General features: G+C 51.6%; 2 protein-coding genes across 5 annotated transcripts; both read right to left on the bottom strand.

The window, feature by feature from the left end:
- Positions 1-271: 271 nt before the first annotated feature.
- On the bottom strand, positions 272-11,767 carry MMP15 (matrix metallopeptidase 15). 2 transcript variants are annotated; one of them, XM_058155294.1, is made up of 10 exons: positions 11,298-11,767; positions 11,040-11,188; positions 7,786-7,908; positions 6,542-6,849; positions 5,779-5,940; positions 4,488-4,672; positions 3,258-3,396; positions 2,351-2,501; positions 2,160-2,275; positions 272-1,427 (listed from the first exon to the last, which is right to left on the bottom strand). In XM_058155294.1, exons 1-10 carry the CDS (start codon positions 11,397-11,399, stop codon positions 952-954), a joined length of 1,911 nt encoding a protein of 636 aa, XP_058011277.1. In that variant the 5' UTR covers positions 11,400-11,767; the 3' UTR covers positions 272-951. The 2 variants fall into 2 exon arrangements, with proteins under 2 accessions (XP_058011277.1, XP_058011278.1); XM_058155295.1 differs by lacking the exon at positions 11,040-11,188 and having other exon boundaries at positions 11,298-11,442.
- A 573-nt stretch (positions 11,768-12,340) lies between these two features.
- USB1 (U6 snRNA biogenesis phosphodiesterase 1) lies at positions 12,341-20,580 on the bottom strand. 3 transcript variants are annotated; one of them, XM_058155408.1, is made up of 7 exons: positions 19,945-20,313; positions 19,418-19,578; positions 17,492-17,675; positions 16,038-16,091; positions 15,111-15,216; positions 14,664-14,747; positions 12,344-13,854 (listed from the first exon to the last, which is right to left on the bottom strand). In XM_058155408.1, exons 1-7 carry the CDS (start codon positions 19,983-19,985, stop codon positions 13,750-13,752), a joined length of 735 nt encoding a protein of 244 aa, XP_058011391.1. In that variant the 5' UTR covers positions 19,986-20,313; the 3' UTR covers positions 12,344-13,749. The 3 variants fall into 3 exon arrangements, with proteins under 3 accessions (XP_058011390.1, XP_058011391.1, XP_058011389.1); XM_058155406.1 differs by lacking the exon at positions 19,945-20,313 and adding an exon at positions 20,405-20,580 and having other exon boundaries at positions 12,350-13,854; XM_058155407.1 differs by lacking the exons at positions 14,664-14,747; positions 19,945-20,313 and adding an exon at positions 20,405-20,580 and having other exon boundaries at positions 12,341-13,854.
- Positions 20,581-22,552: the final 1,972 nt, after the last annotated feature.

The following is a 22,552-nucleotide window of genomic DNA, read 5'->3' on the forward strand; positions in this document are numbered from 1 at the left end:
GTGGATTTGGTGGCCATTCAAGTCCCTGAACACAGGTCAATGGCTAACAGATCCAGAAAAAAGATCCTTTTTCTCCCACCACCCTGTTCCTTGTTTGCTGGATGGCTGCCCTCAGGATGAACCCAAAGACCCCTCCTCGTGGAGAGCTACATCTAGCACCTCCCAAGGGTACAAGTCAGGCTTAAGAAGCCAGCAGTGGGCCTGGCCTGGGGGCCTGCCAAGGAGCAGGAAGACAAGGGAAGGCTGGAAGGGGTGGCCTAGAGCTGGGTGGTCACCCAACCAGACCTTGGCTGAAGCCTCTGTTCCGCCTGAGCCCCGTCTCTAGGGGGTTCAAGCAGAAGTAAATATCAGTAGGAATAGAAATATTATTACAGTAGAAAGAAATACTCCACGCTTAGCTTTGTAACCAAAGAGGCTCTGGGGAAAAAAAATGTACAAAAATAGATCAAGGTTTTCAGGATGTCAGCCCCTCCCTCCACCTTTGGCCGACCGGCCACTGATGATACCCACTGCAGGCCAAGACCAGCTGCTGCAAATGGCATGAGGGGATCTCCCTGCCTCCAGCAGATCCAAACATGTCTCTGGAACACGTGTAGAAGATCTACAGATCCCAAACAGTGAGGCCTGCCCCTGGATCCCCGTGGATGGAGGACCTCAGAGAAAGAGCTACAGGATTCATCTCCAGCAGCAACTTAGGAAAAAGCTACGCCTGGCCAGCCGCCTCTCTTCTCCTTGCTCAACCAGACCAACAATCCCTCCAGCCAGAAGTGGCTCAGCCTTCAGCATCGCCATTGGGCTGCAGCCCCACATGTGGGCCCCTGAACCTCCCCTGCCACGGGTCAGAGTCTCTGCAAGCCCCAGGGTGCCCCCCAGCCAGACGGCCGTGTTACCAGGAGGGTGCAGAAGGAGAGGAGCCTTTTCCTGGCCCTGCCCCACAGCAGCTCTCCGGCTTCAGACCCACTCCTGCAGGGACCGCTTGCAGTAGAGCAGCATGTGGGGCTGGCCCTTCCGCTGCAGCTGCACAATGACGTAGACCAGGCCCAGGACGCAGAGCAGCAGAAACAGCAGCACCACAGCCATGACGATGCTCAGCGTCAGTGGGTAATCATTAATGTGCACCACAATGTCCACGTCCCCAGCCCCCTCCCCCCCACGCCCCCCACTCTCCTTCTCCACGACAGATTCCTCCTCTTCCTCCGGGCCTGGGTGGGGGGCTGCAGTGTCCTCCTCCGTTTCCTTATCCTGCCGGGGCTTGAAGGGGGGCCTTCCTGTGTCAGGCCAGCGATGGCCGGGGTCCGGCTCCACAGCCACCTCCTCCTGGCAGCCCATGAAGTCCCGCAGGATGGACTTGGGGTAGCCGGGCTCCGTTTTCAGCCGCTCGTTGTCAAACTTCCAGTACAACCTGCCCTTATAGAAATATGTGTAGGCTGGAAGACAGCAGGAGGGCAATTGGTCAGGAAGGCCTCCAAGCCCTCCCCTCCCCTCCCCCCCCACTGCAGCTGCAAGGCTCTTGGGGTTTTGTGGGGTGCACAGCTCTGCACAAAAAAATCCCCTGGACCGAATGTATTTTGCAAAGCACCCCCGACCTCTGGGAAGGCTGTCCTAGCAGCGGCTTCAGCAGGGCCTTTGCCCTTGAGAGGGAGGGCAGCAGGAGGAGGGGGAGGGGGGTCAAGGCAGGGAGGCAAGCAGTGGTGCTTTGTCTGAAGGCCTCCATTGCCTGTGTTCACCAAGGTGCAGCCAAGACAGAAGGACCACACCCTGCATTGGGCCAACCTGTGACACCTGACTGCTATTAAACCGGGTTACTTTTCTCTGGCTTAAGGGTACTGGACATGGACACGAGTGCAAGTCCCAAAGATCTGAAGGAGGTCAGGTGGCAGAAACCAGCCCAAATGGACGAGCCTAATTTATGTAGGGCAGGCATGAAGCAAATGCTCATTTTTTCAAGAACGAATTGCTGTTGCACTGATTACCTCCAAATCTTCGGCAATGCTTCATCTGTCCCTCAGGAGTTTCTCCCTTGCCCAGCCTCCCACTCTGGACAAGCTGCTCCCACCCCACCCCCCGCAGCCCCCGCCTGGCCCAGGGTGACCTTCCCATCTGCAGTCATTTGCCTCCCCCTCCCCCCGCCATGTTCCAGGCCGGCTTCTTCTACTTACCGGCATCGGGGCTGAGGAAGGCACCCCTGGGGGCAGCAGGGACCCCCGCCCAGACGCTGACCTTCCTTGGGTAGCCATGGCCCACGGAGCTCCCATCCTCGTTAAAGCGCCAGTACCTGCAGAGGAAAGGGCCCACCTTGAAGGGAAGCCCACCTGAGGAAGAGGAGGCCGCTGTGCCGCCCGTGACCCACCTGTCTCCTCGGAAGAAGAACGTGTGTCCCGTGGGCTCCCACCACACGGCAGCATCCACTCTGTCGTGAGGAAGGCCCAGCCCGTAGCTGCTCAGGGGCTGCGGGTAGCCGGGTTCTAGGTTTGCCTCTCGGAAGAGCCAGTACTGACCGCCTGAAGGAAGGACAGGCCGGGAAATGAGGCCAGCCCAAGAGAGGGCAACTGCCCCTCCCCACCCCCAGGAACTATGCACCAGGGAGGTATCATGGGGGGGGGAGAGCCCTCACAGCACCTGCCATGCGAAAGAGAACCCCAACCTCTCTGATGGTGGCGGCTGAAATGCCTCCTATGGCCTCGGCCTCAACCCCTGCCGCTCTGTGCGGATAAAGAGACTGTTTGCAGGCCTTGCTCCTCCTCCTTTTTCCTTCTTAATCAGCTCTCTCCTATACAAGCACTTTCCTTTCAGAATACATGTCTTCCTCCAAGTCCCAGCAATAGTTAGCAAAGGGAACCTGTTGCCTTGGATTAGGATTTCAGGTTCATTCCAGTCGTCTTTCGGTCCTGGAGGCTACAGCTGGGAGAGGTTCCCAGATGGCCCGCCATCTCCCAGGCACCACCTAGGCATTGCGACTTCCACCTTGGTCAGGTGTGGCCCTGCAAGCGCTGCCTCCTCCAAAGGAGTTTAGCATGGACAGCCAGAAGGGCCACAATGGAGGACACAGCCAAAGCCACCTCCAACTTGTGCTACTGAAGACAGGAGGCCGTCTAGTGCCCATGAACAAGGCGGGGCCCTTGCGCTATCCGGTTCCAGAGGGACCGTCTGATCAATGGCCCAGAAAGGCTGCCCTGGAGCTGGAATCAGGAGGAGCCCCTGACCAGGCCCGGCCAAAACTCTTCCTTCCCCCCCTGCCCACGGCTGCAGCTCCTCACCTTTAAAGAAGGCAAATCGTCCGTCTTGCCTCTCGTAGGCAGCGTCAATGTTCCCAGGAAGTCCCCTCCAAAAGTACCCGATGGGCATGGGGTAGTTGTCCAGCACCCGGTTATGCCGGACCCTCCAGAACCAGCGGCCCTGAAAAGAAGCAACCAACCACTGACTTGAGAAGAACACAACTGTGCATCCATTGGGCTTTCTCCAGAGGAGAACAGAGGTCTTCAGATGGCGTTAAGATATAAGAATTCTTAAAATTAAAAAAAAAACGGAGAATGTAACCCTAGAAGTGACAAAACGCAGCCCTCTTTCTGCCTCCTGCTCAGCCCAAATACCGGCCAGGGCTGCCCCTCCTCTAGAACCAGCGGCTCCATCCTCCCCCATCCTGGTGAAGGGCTGAAGACTCTGGAGTCACTCAAAACTCAAAGCAGAAAACCTGCACTCTGCAAAAGGGCCACAGAAATCCCAGTGGAGCAATTCGTTTTCCTAATGTGGCAGAAATCCTTTCCAACCTTTTTGCCAGAGAGGAAAAAAAAGTAAGGGGGCCCCAGAACTATGGTGACCCACCCCCCAAGGGACACAGGACCAGGGATCCTCCTGACCGGTGGCTCTCTGCCAAAGAGGTCCTCTGGATCGGGGCCTTTCTGCAGGGGAGAGAAGGGCCCCCACAGAGCCTCTTTTCATCCCAGCCATCTCAAATCTTTTCCAGCTGAAGCAGTTCCAGAGAATTCATTACTAGCAGATGTGATGATGGCCACAGATTTGATTGGCCTTCAAAAGGAGCTGGGCAGGTTCTTAACTGGTCAAGAATTGATGGACTTGAATCACGTCACTGCTGAATGAATGTCCAGCAGAAGAGACGAGGGGGTTACGTCTTCTCCTTGCAGGTACCCAAGAAAACTGGTTGGCGACTGTGAGGGACAAAGGGCCTGACCAGCCTTCTTCAGCTGGCATCTGAGATGGCATCATTTGGGGCCAGGAGCCAGGCAAGGAAATAGCAGCTCCTGCGCAGGATGCCAAAGCGAGCGTCTCTGTGCTCTTGAGAAAGGGCCAGAACTTGGCTCTGCAGTGCCGAGGGGACAATCTGTTCGCTGAAGCCCAGGCGAGCCTTCCTGAACCGGCTACCTGCATTTCAGGACAAACCGCCCAGTTGGCAGAATTGCCAGGATTCCCCACCGCAGAAGTCACCCCCCCCCCGAAACCTTCGTGAGAAGCAAAGCAAAGAGGAGCACCTTGAAGACAAACATCTCTCCACGCAGAACAGTCACTGTGTCAAAATCGCCATCGCAGATGTTGGGCTCGAGCTGGTCAGGGGGGCCGGGCTGGGGGGGGCGGTTTGGCTTGTCTGGGGGCTTCTGGTCTGGCTTCCGGGGTACCACAGTCGGCAGGGATTTGGTGGGCTGCTGTCCTGGTGTCCCTGGGGGGGGAAAGGAAAGACCAGCACACAGATCACGGATGGGGGTGGGGGGGCTTCCTCTGGGCCAGAGCTCACTTGCTTTTAAACCTTGGCCTCTTTATGGTTCATGCTCTGTTGAGAATGGCTATCAATATCCGTATATTACTCAGAGGTTAACAAGGACTAGTAGTTTTTACATTTACACTCACAATTAATGAAACATTGAGAAATTTGACCTACGTCTATGGTGTACCGTATATGAAATGTATATACAAATTTGCCTGCTATGTTTTCTTTTTTCCTTCCTTTCACCTTTTCTTGGAAATGCTTAATAAAAAATGCAACGTAACAAACTTTGCCCTCCGAAGGCCACAGGCAGCTGGCCACTGAATGCCTAGACCAAGCTTGCAAAGTTTCCTTTGAAGATTGTTCATGATAGGAAAAAAAAAAACCCCAGGATTTGAATGTTTTTGAAAAACTGAGGCTGAAACAGGTATTTGAGCCCAGCTACTGAGGGCGTTCTGGAGGCTTAGAAGGAATGCCAGGAAGGCCTAATGTAGCCCAAGAAGCCCAGGCTGCCCACAAAGAGAAATAAGCTTTTGTTTACAGTCAACTCATCTTCCTTCCAGCAGGAAAATACCCAAAATATCCCCAGGGAGGAGAGTTGACAATGGAACAAGCCAGTGGCTGCCATGAGATGCCCTTGGGCTGTTCAAATATAGACCAAATCTCAAATGGAGCACTTATCCACCACCAAAAGTAAATATTTTCGCCCTCTGACCTATCATTTCCCCCTCCAACAGAAGGGAGTCTCTGCAGCTCAGGGCTGAATGGTGGAGCCCTTGGTGCTCTTGGTAGTTGCCTTGCAGGCATTTTTACCCCTCACCAGGCCAGATGCCAGGCAGTTCTCGAGATAGAACGGTAAATATCATGAAGACGGTCACAAAGATCATCATCTCCACTTGGTCACTGCTGATCAGGAGATGAAGAAGGAAATAGCGTCCCATCCATGTAGCATCTTTAGATACCTGCCATGCAGCTTTCAACATTTCTCCTGCATCCCTCTTTTTTTTAAACCTGAACCCTGCACACAGATACGTCCAGAATATCACTCGGTTGCCACTTACCATACAGCTGCTGGATGCCCCGAAGGTCATCTTCTGGCAACCTGAAGTTGTCCGTGTCCATCCACTGGTAGAAGGGAGCCATGATGGCACTGGGGTTGCTGGAATGCTCCAGGCCTAAGGAATGGCCCAGCTCATGGATGGCCACCAGGAAGAGATTGTTCCCTGCAGGTAACAGCAAAGTTGGAAGGCCTCCAAATTCTGCACCCCACTGACCCACACCTGCCCAGTTACAGGGGGCCCTTTGCCCTTGAAGAGGAACATCCAGGGTGAACAAAGAACCACCTGGGCCAGCAGCTGGCTTCAGGGAAGGAAGAGGAGCCCGCTGCTGTAGACAGAAGAGCTACATCGTCAAGCAAAAAAGAAAATAGAAACCCAGGACGTTTCGCCGTCTGAATCTAGAGAGGTGTTCTCTTAAGACTGAATAAATGGGAATCGCTTGGGAAGTGCCATCTGGTTGGGCAGGCTGAGGCCCACACGAGTCTCCTATTCCCCTTTCTTCCTCCAAGGTAGACCAGAGTAAGAAAGCAAGACCATCCAGGCCAGGATTATTTTACTGTAAAGCCACAGAAATAGAATTCTGCATGTCTGCATGGGCTTCTCCCCTCCCTCCCTTTATCCTCATGAAGACTAGGGAGGGGTTGTCTGACGATGCAACCTACTTTCTTGGAATGGGTTCAACCCCCACTTATCCCCATTGCCTTAGTGGCGGCTCCTCCCATCTGTCTCCCTTCTAACCTTCTCCTACCCAGGACAACTCCCTTACCCAACACGTCCCTATTGTCCAGCGTCCAGGGCTCAGCCAAGTCAAAATGAGCATCTCCTCCCATTCCAGGACCAGGGAAATAGGCGTGTGCCAGAAAGCCCCCCGTGCCGTCAAAGGGGGAGCTGTCCCCGTGGAACCCCGAGGCAAAGAGCACCATGATGTCTGCCTCTGCTCTCCTCTTCTGTCTGATGTCATTGTAGGGGACCTCTTGGAAGACCAGCGGGGTCACTTGGTCCCACACATGGATAGCCTGGCGAATGGCGTTGTAGGAATGGAAGAACCCCAGTTTCTCCGTATAGTTCTGGATGCTGCCAAAAAAGGACAGGGAAACGCAGAGAAATCTTACTGCCTCTGGTCAGGAATTCCTCCAGGGAGCCTCTCCCCCCCACTTCCTGCAAAAGCCCCTCCATCTCTCAGTTCCCCATGCTTCAGTAGCTGGGCTGCAAGCCCCCCCTTGCCCCCCAAGCTTTCTGAAAGGGAGATGCAAGAGAACAGCAGACACCACTGCAGCTTCCAGCAAAGGTGAAGAGTAGTCCTGGGGCAGAAGAGCGGCTGAGGACAGTGCGGAGCTCCAGAGAAGGCAGAGAGCGGAGAGTGCCTTGAATCACCACTTTTTATCCACAGGCCTCACCTTTGTCGCTTGGTTTTTCCGCCACTGAACCTCAGTTCCTGTACAGGTCTAATACATCCCAGCTGCCACCTCTCTGACCAGGGTAGGGGGGCATCTGATGAGGGGGGGCCATTTCCCACGAAGGCCACAAAATCTGCTCAGCCTTTAGAGTCTTAAGAGAATCTATAGGAAGAATGTTTCTTCCAGGGACTCCAGACACATGCTATCCCAAGCATCTGGAAAATCAGCAGGGACCAAACCTGTGACTGTACAATCAACATAATTCAGGTGCACCTCGGACAATTCAAATTCAGAATGCAAGAATAAATCTGTAGACGAAGGTAAGATTCCTAATCTTCAAAGACCTTCTTTGTTCTCCTGGTCTTGGAAACGTTCAAGCCATGACCCCAACCAAGACTCGGCCTTCTGAAGTGAATGCCTGGCTCCTCTCCGTGAACCTCCTCCCTGCCTCCAGCCCTTCCCCTCTCGGGCAAAATCATCAGATCCTGGCATGGAGCAAATGTACGTGAACCTCTTTTCACTCAGCATTTAAAGAGCTGCGACTGAGCTGTGGTCCACAACAGCCTCTGCCTCTCAGTAGCTCCGCTTCAGGCTACTCAACAGCTGGACGTACCTGAAAGTCAGGTGCATCTGGTTCCACCTCCGTCCAGTCAGTGCGTATCTCTTCCGCCGCATGTTAGCTTTGACCTGAGCCCCAATTTTGTCAGGGACTCCACACCGGGGACGCTTCATCCACCTGCAAGTTACAATAATCAGAGAAGGGAAGACAAGCGGCAAAAAGGCCAGTCAGAAGATCTTCCTCGCTAGACTTTTAAGCATGTTGACATTTCTAGAAAGTAACAGGAGAACTGAAGGAACGCAGAACAAAACCACTCTGAGGCTCACTTTTGACCTCAGGCCTCCCTCATTATTCTGGGCCTGCCCTTGGTCATTGTGGTCATTATATAGCCGGCGGCAGCCCAGCCATTTCCCTCTTCTGCACTCTTCTGGGATTTGCCAGAGAAGTTTGGAAGAGCCGGGATCTCACTCGTGTGAATACTTTGATAATGTCTCCTCAAACGGTGACGAAACGTCGGCAACCAAATTGCCAAGCTCGGAGCTCAAACCAACAGCCTAATCTTGTAATCTCTACATGCCCAGAGTGCCCTGGAGGGGTTGCTCCCTCTAGGAAATGCCTTCCTTGCCAGAAAACTGCCTTGATTGCAAGCAGCCCGTGAAGGAAAATGTCCTCGTTCCATTCAGCTGGGAGAAGTCAAGACAATAGAGCACTGCTTGGCCTTTCATAGAATCCTAGGACTGAAAGGGACCTTGGAGGTCTTCTACTCCAACTAGAAAGAGAACAATGCTTCACACTCAGTGGTTGCCTCAAAGAGGGACAAGAGTAGCCTGGCTGTCTGAACAGGGACAGAAAAAGATTTTCAAATCCTGTAATCCTGCTTCTTCTTGGCTGGACCATCTTAACTTATGTCCTCTCTTCAGGAGTTTTGATAGAGATGTTGCACAGTTTCTATAATAATTTGCAAAGTTCAGAAAACATTGGACATCTGTCCTATTTCTAGATGGCTGCCATGAGAACACAGACTATAGTTTTATAGCCCCTTCTGTAGAGATCTGGTAATCCACAGTCCAACTTTGGAAAATCAACAGCAGTTTTCCCTTTGTAAAAAGTCTGTGTCTGCAAGGTTTCTCAAAAATGTTTGAGACTTGTACAGAGATAAGATTTCTTAAAAAAAATGACCATGTCCCCCAATTATACCATTACATATTTGTCCAAAACATCAGAAAATATTTTGATAAATCTGCAACAAAACTGGAGACGTTAACCGAACTATAGGGCATTACGAGCCCTGTGGCACAGTGGTGAGAATGCAGTAGTGCAGGCTTCTTCTACTGACTGCCGGCTGACTGCAATTTGGCAGTTCGAGTCTCACCAGGCTCCAGGTTGACTCAGCCTTCCGTCCTTCTGAGGTCAGTAAAATGAGGACCCAGATTGTTGGGGGCAAGAGGCTGACTCTGTAAACCGCTTATAGAGAGCTGTAAAGCACCATGAAGCGGTATACGTCAAGTGCTATTGCTATTACTGAATATTCATATTTGATAAATCTGATAGGCAATTGAATATTCATGTTCCTCCTTTCATTTTGATCAAATTGTAAGCTCCTTTGAAGTCCAATTTTCTGACTATGCATGTCCTTTAAAGATGATCTATTGGGTCTAAGATAAGAGGTGATGGTTCCTAACAATCATGAGTTCAGGACCTTAAAATTATGAACAACCCTCAAGAAAGAGTTACCTTAAAAAAATGCTGGTGAGGATAAAGGACGAATGACTCTTTTTTCCAAATTGTCACCCGGAATGTCATCTGAAGTGACTAACATGGGCCTTTTAGCCAGGAGGCTGCAGGCTTCAAGATGACGATGGTCCCGTTGTATGTCAGATGAAGAGGCAACTCGTTGCTTCCCATCCCTAAAGCTTCTGCCAACTGTGTACTTTTCAAATAAGGGAGGGGACCAAGAGAGCTGAGTAATGGAGGGAGAAGGGTGAGCAGGCAAAGCTTGCAAATGGTGCAGTGACATCTTTGGGACAGAAAAGCCACCTTCCTTCTCTTCCAACCAGCCATCTGCGCTGGTGCAGCTCTTCCCAAGGTCTCACCAACTTGGCTGGCCAGGAAACTTCATCAGAACCAAATCCTTCCACTCACAACTGGGGCAAGGAAGTGAACAGGGCCTCTGGTGGCTCAGTAGACTAAGTCTATCTGTTATTAACACAGCTGCTTGCAATTACTGCAAGTTCAAGTCCCACCAGGCCCAAGGTTGACTCAGCCTTCCATCCTTTATAAGGTAGGTAAAATGAGGACCCAGATTGTTGGGGGCAATAAGTTGACTTTGTATATAATATACAAATGGATGAAGACTATTGCTTGACATAGTGTAAGCCGCCCTGAGTCTTCGGAGAAGGGCGGGATAGAAATGCAAATTAAAAAAAAAAATCTGCTAGGAATTCAAGGGTTGTCTGGCTACCTTGACTGAAGCTGCCAGGCGAGATTTGCTGTTGTGACCCTGCCCGCTTTGTCAAATGCCCAGATATACCAGGAAGGAGCCTGGCTTCAGGGAGGAGCAAAGTTCTCTTTCTTTCTTTCTTTCTTTCTTTCTTTCTTTCTTTCTTTCTTTCTTTCTTTCTTTCTTTCTTTCCTTCCTTCCTTCCTTCCTTCCTTCCTTCCTTCCTTCCTTCCTTCCTTCTACCTTTTACAGCAGCAAAGCATCCCCCCCTCCCAGTGAGATCCCGGCTCCTCCAAACTTCTCTGGCAAATCCCAGGAAAGTGCCGAAGTGGGGAAGGGCTGGGCTGCTGCCGGCTGGCTGGCTGGCTGGCTGGGGCGACCCTTGTCCCCAGGGCGGTTGCTGGGGGGCGCTGGGCAGATCTGCTCTCGCTGCTGGGGCGCCACAAAGCAACCGGTGGGCAGCAGGTGCCCGGAGAGCCCCGGCAGGGTCAGGGGGAGCTGGGGGGGGGGGAGGCAGCGGAGCCCGCGCCCTGCCTGCCGGCTTCCTTCCGCCTCTTGGACCCGCGCGAGCAGCCCGAGGCTCCCACGCCCGGCCGCCCCTCCGCTTTTCGGCCGCTCCGACGGGAAGGCAGGAGCGCAGCGCCCTCCCGGCTGAGCCCCGCTTCCAGCCGCCCTGCGGGCCGGGGGGGCTTCCGAGCGGGGCCTTCGGGCCACCTACCGCTCGGTGCCGGGGAGCCTTTCGGGATCGCGCGGCGCGGCTTCCCCGTTTCCCCCGCCGGGCGCCGCCTGCAGGGCCGGGCCTTTCCGAAGCCCCCCGCGGGAGCGGGACCCCTCCCCACCCCAGCCGGGGAAGGAAGGCGGCACTCACGCTCGCGTCTCCTGGTCCAGCAGGCCGGTCACCGGGATGCCGTAGAAGGCCTGCATCTCGCCCAGGGCGGCCGCCAGGCTCCGGGCGGCGCGTAGCGTGGAGGGCTCCCGGGGGGCGGCGGGCAGGTAGCCGTAGGAGCGCAGCCAGGCCTGCAAGGCAGCGAGAGTTGCGCCCGGGGCCGCGGCAGGTGCGGCGGCCACGAAAGCCGCTGGAACCGCCGCCCGGTCGGCGCCCCCGCCCGCCCCGACCCGCACCCACCTCGGCCTCCGCCTCGCTCTGCACCGGCCCCGCCGAGCCCCGCGGGACCAGCAGCGGCAGCAGCAGCAGGAGGAGCGGCAGCAACCGGGCCCCGCCGCCCATGCTGGTGCCGGCTGGCTGGCTGGAGCGGCCGTCCCCGCCGCGGCCTTCTGGGCTGGCGCGGGGCTCGGTCCCGCAGCCGCCCCGCCCGCCCGCCCGCCCCCTGAGCCGCAGCCGCCAAGCACCGCCCGCTGCGCCCCTGGCCGGCCCGGGCTGGGCTCTCTCGGCGGGCGCGGACCGGACTGCCGCCTAACGGCCAGCCGGGGCGCAGCGGGGCTGCCAGCGCACCGCCGCCTCTCGGCGAGCAGCTCGCGGGCTTTGTGCACGGCGGGCTAGAGGAGCCGCCGGTCTCGGAGGCGAACGGAGCCCCGGAGCGATCGAGGTCCGCCGAGGAAGCGCCTCTGGGAGGGACCCGCCTCTTGCACCGCCGGAGCCGCAGCCGGCCAGGAGCTGCCTCTGAACAGGCGCAGCTGGTTGTCGAACTGCCCCTTTCATCTGCATCCTGAACTTTCTTGCAAACTGGAGGCAGCTTTCGCGGGCCAAATACAGGAATAAGATGCTCTTCAAGAGGTTCTAGTTAGTTCAGTGTCAATGCAAAAAGAAAAGTTCAAAATACAGTTGAACACCAGGGGTACCACAAGAGCCAATCTGCAACCCTTCTAAGCACACTTGATGCCCATGTTTGGCCTTTTCTGATCTCAGTCTCCTAGTTTGCCCCTCATCTTGGAAAAGCCACCAGGATTTGACCTGGACAGCCTGTGCAATATGGACAAGACTGAACCAAATTTGCCCCAGCCATGGATGATCTGCAGATGCCCTATGTGAGGCAAAATACCATCAACCAAATTGTAACTACGGGGCCAAAAAACCAACTATCCAACATATAGTGACAGAGTACCAAAACAGAACCTATAATGGAGACAAATGAAGCAAAAATTGCATTTGTAATCAAAAATATTTTATATTTGTATCTCTTGTATTTTTAACGTGATGTGAATGTTCCATATAACAGACAGACAGCAGACAATCTAGTCTTTATTCATTAGTTACAAAATAAATAATGTATTGGACATTGAAAACGATTCTCCCTTAACATTCACATTTTGTTCTGGCTTAGTACACTTTCTATAACAAAATACATTACTTATTTCAATTTATTATAGCTGTCCACCCCACAGAATATAGGCAGCTTACAAACGGAAAACAATAAAGCCAAAACCTAACACTCCCTGGGCAGCCCAGACTAAAACAATCAAATAGTAAACCCAGCGGGGGGGTCCCACCAACACATCGGAGTTCTTGAGGGCATTTGGGAACCTCAGTGGGAACCCCAGTCCCCGGGGGATGGGGTGAGCAGAAAAGGCACACTTCCCATAACATGACATTTAATAGAAGGGACCCAAAGCCCACCAGGACGACACTGGCAATAATTGCTGTATCCCCAAAAGACAGGAGCTCACAGGAGCTGAAGTCGGCGCTACTGGAGGGATCCCGATTAGGGAGGGCCAAAAGAAACGAAGCCAAAAGCTTGCAACATATTTCAATTCTGTAATCTGCCCCCACCACATTTCTCAGTCAGTATTTTGATTTATTGCATTCAGAAGTTTCTTTCTTGGATCATGAGAATGTGAGAAACAAATCTCAAAATTACCTAGATCATACTCTTCGGGGGAACAAGGTTCCACAGCCCTGCCCAGTTCCTCTCCATAAGCATGGATTGCACCGAGTTTACCTTTTCCAGTTCTTGTGAGTTGGGCACATCTGAATGCCGTTCAAGGCCACTGCTGTGCTTTTGATGGACAAATGAAAGGCTTAGTTTGGATTCTGGCCTAGAGGAATTCAGTATTTTGTCAGTATGTGCACGGGAGAGCTCATCTAACTCCAATGCTCCAATACACATTTCTTACTTTATCCTGTTTATGATTTTTTTGCCACAATCCCAACGGAACAATCAAAGCAGGTTCTGAGCAGTCACTTCTCCAAGAAGCTTCGATGAACCCTTTCAGCAACGCATCTGAAACCGACAATGAAGAAAATTGGCTCTCCTTTTCTTCATTTCACCTGTGGTTCACTCTCAAAATGACCAGACGCCATGCCTGAGGCATCCTTCGAGGGCCTCTCGCCCTTCTACAAAACGAAGTCCTGCAGCTTGGAGAAACATCTCACTGGCTCCCATACGGTGTGTTTCCCCAGCAGCTGAGAACTGGAGTGGAGCGAAGTAGGAGCTGGCCTAGCAGAGGCCCGAGGGCATTAACTGCCTTGGCTCTGAAATGTGCTGTTGGATGGTCTGCTGCTGCCACGGGCAGTTGAGCTCCCAGTGGACTTCATGGGAATCCGGTGGCACCTCTGACCAGCTTTGGAAAAGGGGCGATGGTTTCTATTGCAAGTCGGCTGTTATTGTTCCTGGGCTTCTCTATCTCAGAGGGAAGGAGAAGACCTTATTGCCAGATTTGCAACGGACTTCAGTCCCAGGAATTTGCAGCAAGTGGGTGGAGTCCTCAAAGTCATCCACAATCTCCTGCAACAACAGGGAGGCAAAATAAGAACAGCCTGGCAGAATTCATCAGCACCAACTTTTGCCTCCAGCTTGGCTCAGTTCTTTGCTTATCCACTGGTCCCCAACCTCATTCCAAGTTGCTTAAAGCCTACACAACTGGACCCCTGCAAATGCCAGGAGCCCCCTTCACATGTCTTCATCCTAATCGCCTGCTTAGTCTTCCACGGCTAAAACAATTGTAAGGCTCTTGGAAATTGGAGAGGAAAGGCTGTATGACTTGGGCGTATCTGCAAGTTGAAAAGGTGTGTCAAGAAATGCAGAGATTGTTTAAGCCAATCAGTGCATGTCTCATGCTATCTCTGGTCACCATCCTCCTCTGTACCCCTCACAGCCAGCTGGGTCTTTACACTCACTCCAGGCTTCATCAAAAAAGAAAGATGAGCAAACTGGGTCTTCTAACCTGACTGGTAGAGATCTGAGACTAACATGGATCCATCCTGAACATGTCTGAAGTTTGAACCATTTCAAAACTGGGGCACAGAATGACCTGTATGGCAACCAAACTGTCTCATGTAGCTCTCTGCTAATGTCAGCCACACACAATCAGACCTAAAAATGTAGGGTTCAAGCGGACTACTTTGTTGTATTCTGCCTATAATACAAGAATCTCCCTATACTGCTTGCCTTCTCTTGGGAACAAACAGGGTGTGTGTGTGTCAGCCCTAGTTCTCTTGTGGCTGTGCAATCACTCAAGGCTAATTCCCCACTCGATCCCTCCTCCTTGCCTGGCAGCGAGTTTCCCAAAAGCTAAAGGCTACCAGGTTGGTTACCTGCATTTCCAGAATACACTGGCCTCCGAGGGCTTCTGACATATCCCCCACACACCAAAGGAGGCTCATGTGGAATGAGGGATCCTGTGAACAACAACCAGTGGTCAAGATCAGAGGAAGGTCCACCAGCATAGCCAAGCACAGCAGGCAGAACCCCAGGCATAGTGCACCGACTGCCAACATTTCAATTAGAATAAATTGGAGCCGTATTCTGCATTGCAAGATGGTTCAGAGTTCATAAAAGAACAGAGGTAAAAGAATCAAATATTGATAACTGAATACTGACTACCCTAAGCAGAGTGGAGGGGAACAAGAAGACTGAAGCTGTTGGAAGTGCATTTAAATAGCTGCTTAATTGATTATTCAACTGTTACCATTCAGCTTCCTCCAGAGACTCATTCTAAAGCAGTAACTTCTTATTTTCCCTGAGATGGCTACAAGTCTCACCTTGTAAAAAGGCATTAGGTCAAATTCCTCCATAACTTCATCCACTTCTGAAACCAACTCCAACATCTGAGAATGTCCTGAAGAGACTTCTAAGCCAACAAAGGTCCTGCAAGAAGATTTTGAGAGAGTAACTTGCAGCAGCTGTTCCATGGTCAACATCTTGCATGGACAGCCACTCAATTCCCAAACACAAGAGAAGAGCGCATGGCAACAGGGCACTTGCAGAAAACAGAAAGGCTTTCTTGGAGTGGTGCGTGGCTTTCGGGTGATGCCAAACTGACAGCACAAAAGGTTTTAAAGTTCAGGGGAAAAAGAAGAGGCAGCATAAAAGCAAAGGACCAATTTCTGGTAAGAAGGCAACTGTATTAAAGAAGCACCACCTGCATTAGCTGAGGAGGATTTAATGGAGGAAATCTGCTGAGCAGGGATGCCCTGGACCTTGGTGGAGGCTGAAAGGAAGGAAGGGGAGGCAAAATTGGGGGAGGGGGGCTGGTGGAATTGCAGGGATTCCAATAGGAACAAGGAATTGCAGTCCTTGTTAGGATGAATAGACATCTCCAACCCTATCTCCTGAAGTGGGGCAGGGGTGATTCATGTAAAACGTTTCCAAGAGATCTCCTTTCCCTCGGCCAGTCTCCACAGCCCTTGTGCCATGGAAGCCAATGGCCCTCCTCTTCAGGATAGAGGCACATCCATTCAGAAAAAAACCCTGAGCAGAGACTATCCTGGAGTTGGAAAAGCCACATGGAACTTGCTGAGACCACACCTGCCCATCCTCTGTCTGCTCTTCCTCCTTTTCATATCCAGAAATATTTTGCTAATGCAACTGAAGCAATCTTCCCACACTAATGGCCAGTTCCTTTTATTTCTAGCCCACAAGACTTTCCACCTCTCTTTGAGGGGGGAGATCAACAATTCTTCACCCACCTGGTTTTGGTCTCATTGGTATAAACCTTCACTTGATCAGCTCTGAAGATGAACCTGAAAAACAGCAGAGATTCCAACTAATCTGGAAACAGAAGGCAGAAACAAGAGAGACCCAAGACGATTGCGGGTCAGGGCTACCTCTCTGCTTCTCCTGGACTTTCTGATGACACTTCCAAGCTTCAAACCCAATTCAATTATGCCAATTTAATCAGTGTGCTATTTTCCCCTCCTTCGTTGCATGCTGAGATTTGGGGACAGTCACCTAATTTATTTACTAGTTCAATTTCTATAGATGCCCATCTCAATGACCCTGGCAGCTTACAATTCTGAAAATATATTACAATTAAAAATTTTTTTTAATTTTTTTTAAACAATAAAAACAGGAAACCAGTGAAAAACATTGAAAGTATCCAATTCAACATGCACAAAAGCAAGATACTTGGCCAATTAGCAATCCAGCCAGGAAACGGTCCTTGGCATATTCAGCACCCCAGGCTTGAGAAATTGACAGGTTTTTAGGGCCTTACAAAGGGCTAACAGAGTTGGGACCAGTCTGATCTCCAAAGATCACAGCTAATGATGGGAATGGAAGCTTGCAGCAACATGTTGGGCCCCACAGAGCCTCTCTGGGACGGCCCACAGCAGTTTGACAGCTGGTCTGCTACATGGCAAATGGCAACTCAGTCATGCCTCCCATGGCAGCCATCTTGCAAGGGCCCCCAGTACATGTTATCAGAAATGTCCCTGACGCCAAAGACTGCCACTTCCACGCGCGGGAAATACAGCCAGGGACTCCTGAAGGACAGGTGCTTCTTGGGCATCATGAACGGTCATATGAGCGAAGAGGGGACCAGAGCTCTACCACAGTGAACAGCTCTGCCATTTTCTTGCCTTCTTGTCACATCTGGTGAAAATTAGCACCATGGCTTTCTACTGCCTTGGGGCATGAAATACAAAAAAACCTCTTTGTAGATATAACATAATTAAAAAACAAACAAAAGCCTTCCCCTCACAAAGGCCAACACAAGACACAGGAAAAAGCAGAAGCTTATGGTCCCTTTGCAACATCATTGTTTTGCTCTGTTGTGACTGTAGAATAGAGGCTCTCAATCTCGGCAAGAGTAAGATATGTGAACTCGCAGCTGGGGAATTCTGGGAGTTGAAGTCCATGCAACTTAAAACTTGCCAAATTTGAGAAACACTCTGCAGAAGAAAAATGCCACTGCTTGCAGCCACAACAGGCGTCCTCTCCTGTGAGTTTTTATGTATGCTGTCTCCTCCCCCACAGGCATTTATCAATACCTGAGGGGCTTCTGTTTCTGCCTTGCCCATATCTGCTTATCTGCTCGTCAGAAGCCCACCTAAACTCCAGGTAACCTCCCCAAAGCAGCCTGTTAGTCCTATCCTATCAGTCACGACAGGAACTCACCGCCAGCATGGCCTACGGGCCTCACCTCTGGCAGGAAGCCAAGTGCTCTTTGAGAGCCTGGACGAAAGAGTTGATCCAGTGATGGCGCAACACCACACCTTGAGAGAGGCTGATGTGGAATTCTTCCTGTCCCGTCAGCAGAGGCACATAAGTGCGCCCACAGATTAGGAGGAGCTGCAGTAAATCAAGAAAGTCCTCCCCAGCTTTGTCTGTGGAAAAAGCAGAACAGGCGCTCTTAAACTATATGACCCCTTTTCCTGGTCTCAAATAATATTACCACTCCACCCCAATTCCCTCCCCCAAGTCTATTATTTTACACAAATATCTCAACAACAGGAATCCCAAACAGTTCGCAAACAAGCAATTACAGGATGTGCTCTAATAATGCCTTAAAAATGCTTTTTGCCCTGGCCAAGGATGCCAGAAAGGCCCAAGGTGTACTTAGAATCCCAGGGTTGGGAGGACCTTTGCAAGATGACCACCACGGGAGGGCATGGCCAGTATGATTGAGTTGACAATTTACCATGCAGCAGACTGACCGTCAGGCCTCGCAATCCACTCTCTGCCAGGTCCAGGAATCCCCAGATCCCTCCCAGATAAATGGCTGTCCAGCCCTTCAACTTCCGGAGCTAGCCTACTCCACTACTTAACAGGTTTTACTGTCAGGAAATTCTCATTTTCAGTTTAGACCACTCCCTGCAAAGGTCCCAATTAGGTCCAGTTCGCTCTCAAGAGCTGTGCAAAATAAATCCACCTCTGTCCATGGAAGATTGAAAGGGCTCTCCTCTTCTTCGGGCTCAAGAGCCCTGTCCCTTCAATTGCTCTCTGTAGGATCTCACCCGCAAGCCCCTCACTATATAGGGGGGCTTTTCTCTGTATGCTTTCCAGTCCATTGGCATCCCTTCTGTCTTGGGGTGGTCAGAATCATGGACGACAGTATTGAAAGTTCCCGAGAGATCATGGAGATCAAGGATGGCTGCACTAGCCCTGTCCTGCTCTCACCATAGATCATCCACAATCAATGCTGTTTCTGTCCCATAACCAAGCCTACGTCCTGACTGGAAGCGGTCCAGACCCCCAGAAGCTGCCAAGTAACCACTTTCTCTAACAGCTTCCCTAAAAAGGAAATGGGACAAAAGTGTCCAGGCAAGTGGGATCAAGCAATGGTTTTTTGAGGAAGAGACCAACCAGGGACTCCTTAAAAGGCCCTCTTGCAGTGAGGAATTGCTCGCTGTCTGAACCCACCAGTCACCATCCTGGATGCTTTCACCAATCAGCAGGGAGGACAGTCTAATTGACAGATGGTTGCATTGTCCACGCTGAGAACCTGTTCACTTCCTTGGTCGAACAGAATCGAACTATCCCCAGATAAGTGAGCAAGACCTTTCACCAGGCATCCCACTTGGACCTGCAGCATGCTCCAACTGGGAACCAAGCTTTGTGCACTGGGTGTTCAACAAGTTCCTCTGCGCGGCCCCCACCGACATCCCCCAGTTCCCTCTGAAAGCCATTTGAGTCCATTAGTTGCCAGGGTAGTCCACTCCAATGGTCTCCCTGTAGACAGGGGTGGCATAACAGAATCTCAAGGACACCAGGATGTGATCTGACTATGATGGGTGGCTGGGGGAATGACGTTAACTCCCCCACCAGTTCCTTCAATTTTGCAATCCATTTCTCCAATCAACAAAGCGCTTATTATGGAAAGGAATGCACCAAACCAGGCACATTAAAAAAAAACCCACAATTTTTTTCATTTCCCCCCCCCAGAAACCCAAAGTTCTTCCATTGCTTTAGAAATGTTTGGAAACGTTAGTCTCTGGGCAGGTCAGAAGCCAAGAAAGCCTTGCTCCAGTGTTCCACTCTGCTCAAGACAACCATAAAGATTCCCACGGCCAGGGCCAATCCTCCACTCCTCTTCCAGAGAAGGGGTGAAACATCAAGAGAGACTTACATGGCACGTACACATGGGTTGCCCAGTTGCCTCGTTCATGAGGAAATGTCCGCAGGCGGCCTTCATGTTTACTGGAGTCATCCACCACCCTTTCCTTCTCCTCCTGCTCCCTGAACATCCTCCGCACGCTGTCTGGCAAGGGGAGGGGGGGCACTGCAGCTCTGCAAAATGGATGGAGAGAGTTGCTCAAAGACCAGAAGACAAGCAGCCTGGAGACAGCCTCTATCCCTGTCCAGCAGCAGCAACACCACCACCTGTCCAGTTAGGGTAAGTGGAAAGGGTGGGGTTCTCCAGTTAGGGCAGAGCAGAGGTTTTCCAGGACGGTCCCCTCCCCCACTGATATCAAGTGAAGAAATTGGCAAAACAGGCCCTGGAATATTGCAGCTTGTCTAGTGAGAAATTTCTCCACCTTAAGGAAAAAGGCGACTTAACGGGGCTAAGAGAGAGAGCAGAACCGCCTTTTGCAGGACATGCTAGTCTGGCTGGGATAGCTTGAAACAGGTTGGCTTTTTTGTGGTTTTACTGACTGTTGTTTATGGAGTTTATCGCACCAACAGGCGAGTCCCATGCAGGCTGTGCTCTGCCGCTTTCCGCCCCCCCGATGGCTCAGGCGCTGCCTTCGTGCTGCAACGCAAAGAGGCCTCGGGCTCTATTTCGACCAACGGAGCCCGGAAAGTCCTTGTGCTTCTCCCTCCTCCTGGCACGTGGCGAGGTTCTTGCGGCCTCACAGCCTCCAGGGGCTTCGGCCCAGCCGGAGTTTTGAGGCCCACAGCAGCCACCCAGGGGAAAGGCGACCCGCTGCCGCTGGGGCCTGGGCCGGCCGGCTCTGCCAAGGCAGCGGGGCTGGAGCGGCAGCCGGGACGGGGCCTGGGGGCTCCACGAACGCCACGCAGGCGCAGTCGGGCACCAGCCTCCGCTCCGGGAAAAGAGCTCCCGCGCGGGAGAGCGGAGGCGCCCAGGGCCTCACGGGCACCGCCTCAAGTTCACCTGCTGGCCGGAGGGAAGAAACCGCGGCCGGCCGCCGAGCCAGCCCGGGAGTCCCCGCCGCCGGCGCTGCTGCTGCTGCTGCTCTCCCGGGGGGCGTCGGCGGCCTCGCTCTCCCCCTCCGAGCCGGAGCTGCTGTAGTCCACCAGCGCCGCCCTCATGGCCGGAAGAGGAAGCGGAAAGGTCACGCCTGCGCAGAAGTGACATCGCGCGCGCGCGCGCCCCCCCCCCGCGAGGCTTTACGGCCTATAGAGTCGCCTCCGCCGGTCCTCTTCCGGTGGGCTACTTCCGGTGGTTCCCCTGTGGACTGAGCAATGAGGGCCAAGCGGCCGCCTCCGTCTCGGGCGCTCCGGCTCCCTCACCAGCCAGGGGAAGCGGAGGCCTTTCTTTCCCGAGGCGTCTCCCTCCTGCTTAGGAAGCGGCGCCTGGGCTCGTCTCCTGGCGGGGTGGCTTCGATGGCCTCGAGGGTTCCCCACCTGCTTCCCGGAGACCCAGGGGCGCCCTTATAGGGGCGGGGTCGACAGGCAGACCGGCGGGTGGGACGAGCCTCTCCGGGCATCGTGGATTTGCCCAGAGTTAAGAGACTGGCGTTGAAGGAAGAGGAGTTGTCCCAAGAAGGCGGAATTGAAAACGGAAGGCAGGGAGGGAGACTCGGGCCTTGATGCCTGACAGCTGAAGGGGAACAGAAACCTGTGCCTGCTGTTGAGTCGTCATAATAATAAAAGTTTCTTTCAACATGTAAAAAACAAGAATCAAGTCAAGGAAATGATTGGTTCACTAATAAAAGAGGGCAAGGAGATGACAAGCAACAGGGAGAAAGAGCTGCTTAATTTATTTTTTACATTTGGCTTCATGCAAAAGGAAAAAAATAGCCCAATGTACAAAAACAGTACTATAAAATATAGATATTAGGAATAAAACTCAAAATAGACAAGAAAATGGTAAGGGAACACCTATACACTCTGTCAGAAGCCCCCCCCCCTAAAAGAATGAAATATTTGGGGGACTATTAAAAGCAGCAGGATATTATATTTCCCATAAGGAAATGGAGAAAAGGCAGAAAGCACCCCCAACAACCTCCAGTAGATGCCTAAAATATTTAGAGATGGATCTTTTGTGCCCATTAAGAAATCGGGGCCAATCTATTCATAAACAAAGCATCTTCAGCTCCAGGTGATGGGTTTAAGGACAGGACATGACCTTTAGGACATGATAGGATTAACCCACCACCAATAAAATAATAAAAATACACAAAGCAAATCTCAAAATTATAAAATGCTATAAACTATAAAACTCCTTGCACTCATCAAGCTAATTTGTCAGCTGTCCCAGAAATGCAGGCTGTGGTTGGTTCTGCTCATCAATAAATACAGTCCTTTCCAATCAGCCTCCATTTTATTTCCAGCGCTTTTCTCCCAGCTTGGAACCTGACTTAATTTTTCTTCCAACAACTCTAAATGAGTTCAAAGTCATTTAGTGGCTCAGACTGCTATGATACTCTGTTATTAACAGCAGCTGCTTGCAATTACTGCAAGTTCAAGTCCCACCAGGCTCAAGGTTGACTCAGCCTTCCATCCTTTATAAGGGAGGTAAAATGAGGACCCAGACTGTTGGGGGCAATAAGTTGACTGTATATAATATACAAATGGATGAAGACTATTGCTTAACACATTGTAAGCCGCCCTGAGTCTTCAGAGAAGGGCGGGATATAAATGCAAATAAATAAATAAATCACCAGGTCCAGATGGATTATATCCCAGGGTTTTGAAGGAGCTGCCAGACATGATCTCAGAACTACTGAACCATATTTTCAAAGATCCTGGAGCACTGGGGAACTATCAGAGGACTGGAAAAGCGCTGGTGTGGTTTCCCTCTTCAAAAAAGAAAAAAATGGATCCAAGAAATCACAGATCAATCAGCCTGACATCAGTATTTGGGAAGAGCCTGCAAAAGGAATTCAAGCAACAGATCTGCAAACTCCTAGAAGCTTATATATATATATATATATGCTTATACCTCTTTATATTTCTTCATATATATGTTTATATACTACATAATCTTTTTGCGTGATGCTTATGCATATTGTTGTGACAAAATAAATAAATAAATAAAGCAAGCCAAGTTATAACCACAAGCCAACATGGGTCAAAA

This window comes from Ahaetulla prasina, chromosome 12 (genome assembly GCF_028640845.1).
Source record: "Ahaetulla prasina isolate Xishuangbanna chromosome 12, ASM2864084v1, whole genome shotgun sequence".
In the NCBI taxonomy this organism is placed as follows: domain Eukaryota; kingdom Metazoa; phylum Chordata; class Lepidosauria; order Squamata; family Colubridae; genus Ahaetulla; species Ahaetulla prasina.

Excerpts from the sequence above, each read along its gene's own strand:
- MMP15 (XM_058155294.1), bottom strand. The coding sequence starts at position 11,399 with ATGGGCGGCGGGGCCCGGTTGCTGCCGCTCCTCCTGCTGCTGCTGCCG. Across the intron at positions 11,189-11,297 it reads AGAGCGAGGCGGAGGCCGAG|GCCTGGCTGCGCTCCTACGG; the intron begins GTGGGTGCGGGT and ends GCTGCCTTGCAG. Across the intron at positions 2,502-3,257 it reads ACGATTTGCCTTCTTTAAAG|GCGGTCAGTACTGGCTCTTC; the intron begins GTGAGGAGCTGC and ends TCCTTCCTTCAG.
- USB1 (XM_058155406.1), bottom strand. The coding sequence starts at position 20,562 with ATGAGGGCGGCGCTGGTGGACTACAGCAGCTCCGGCTCGGAGGGGGAG. Across the intron at positions 16,092-17,491 it reads CACTTGGCTTCCTGCCAGAG|GTTCATCTTCAGAGCTGATC; the intron begins GTGAGGCCCGTA and ends GCTGTTTTTCAG. Across the intron at positions 14,748-15,110 it reads ACCTAATGCCTTTTTACAAG|GATCCCTCATTCCACATGAG; the intron begins GTGAGACTTGTA and ends TGTTGTTCACAG.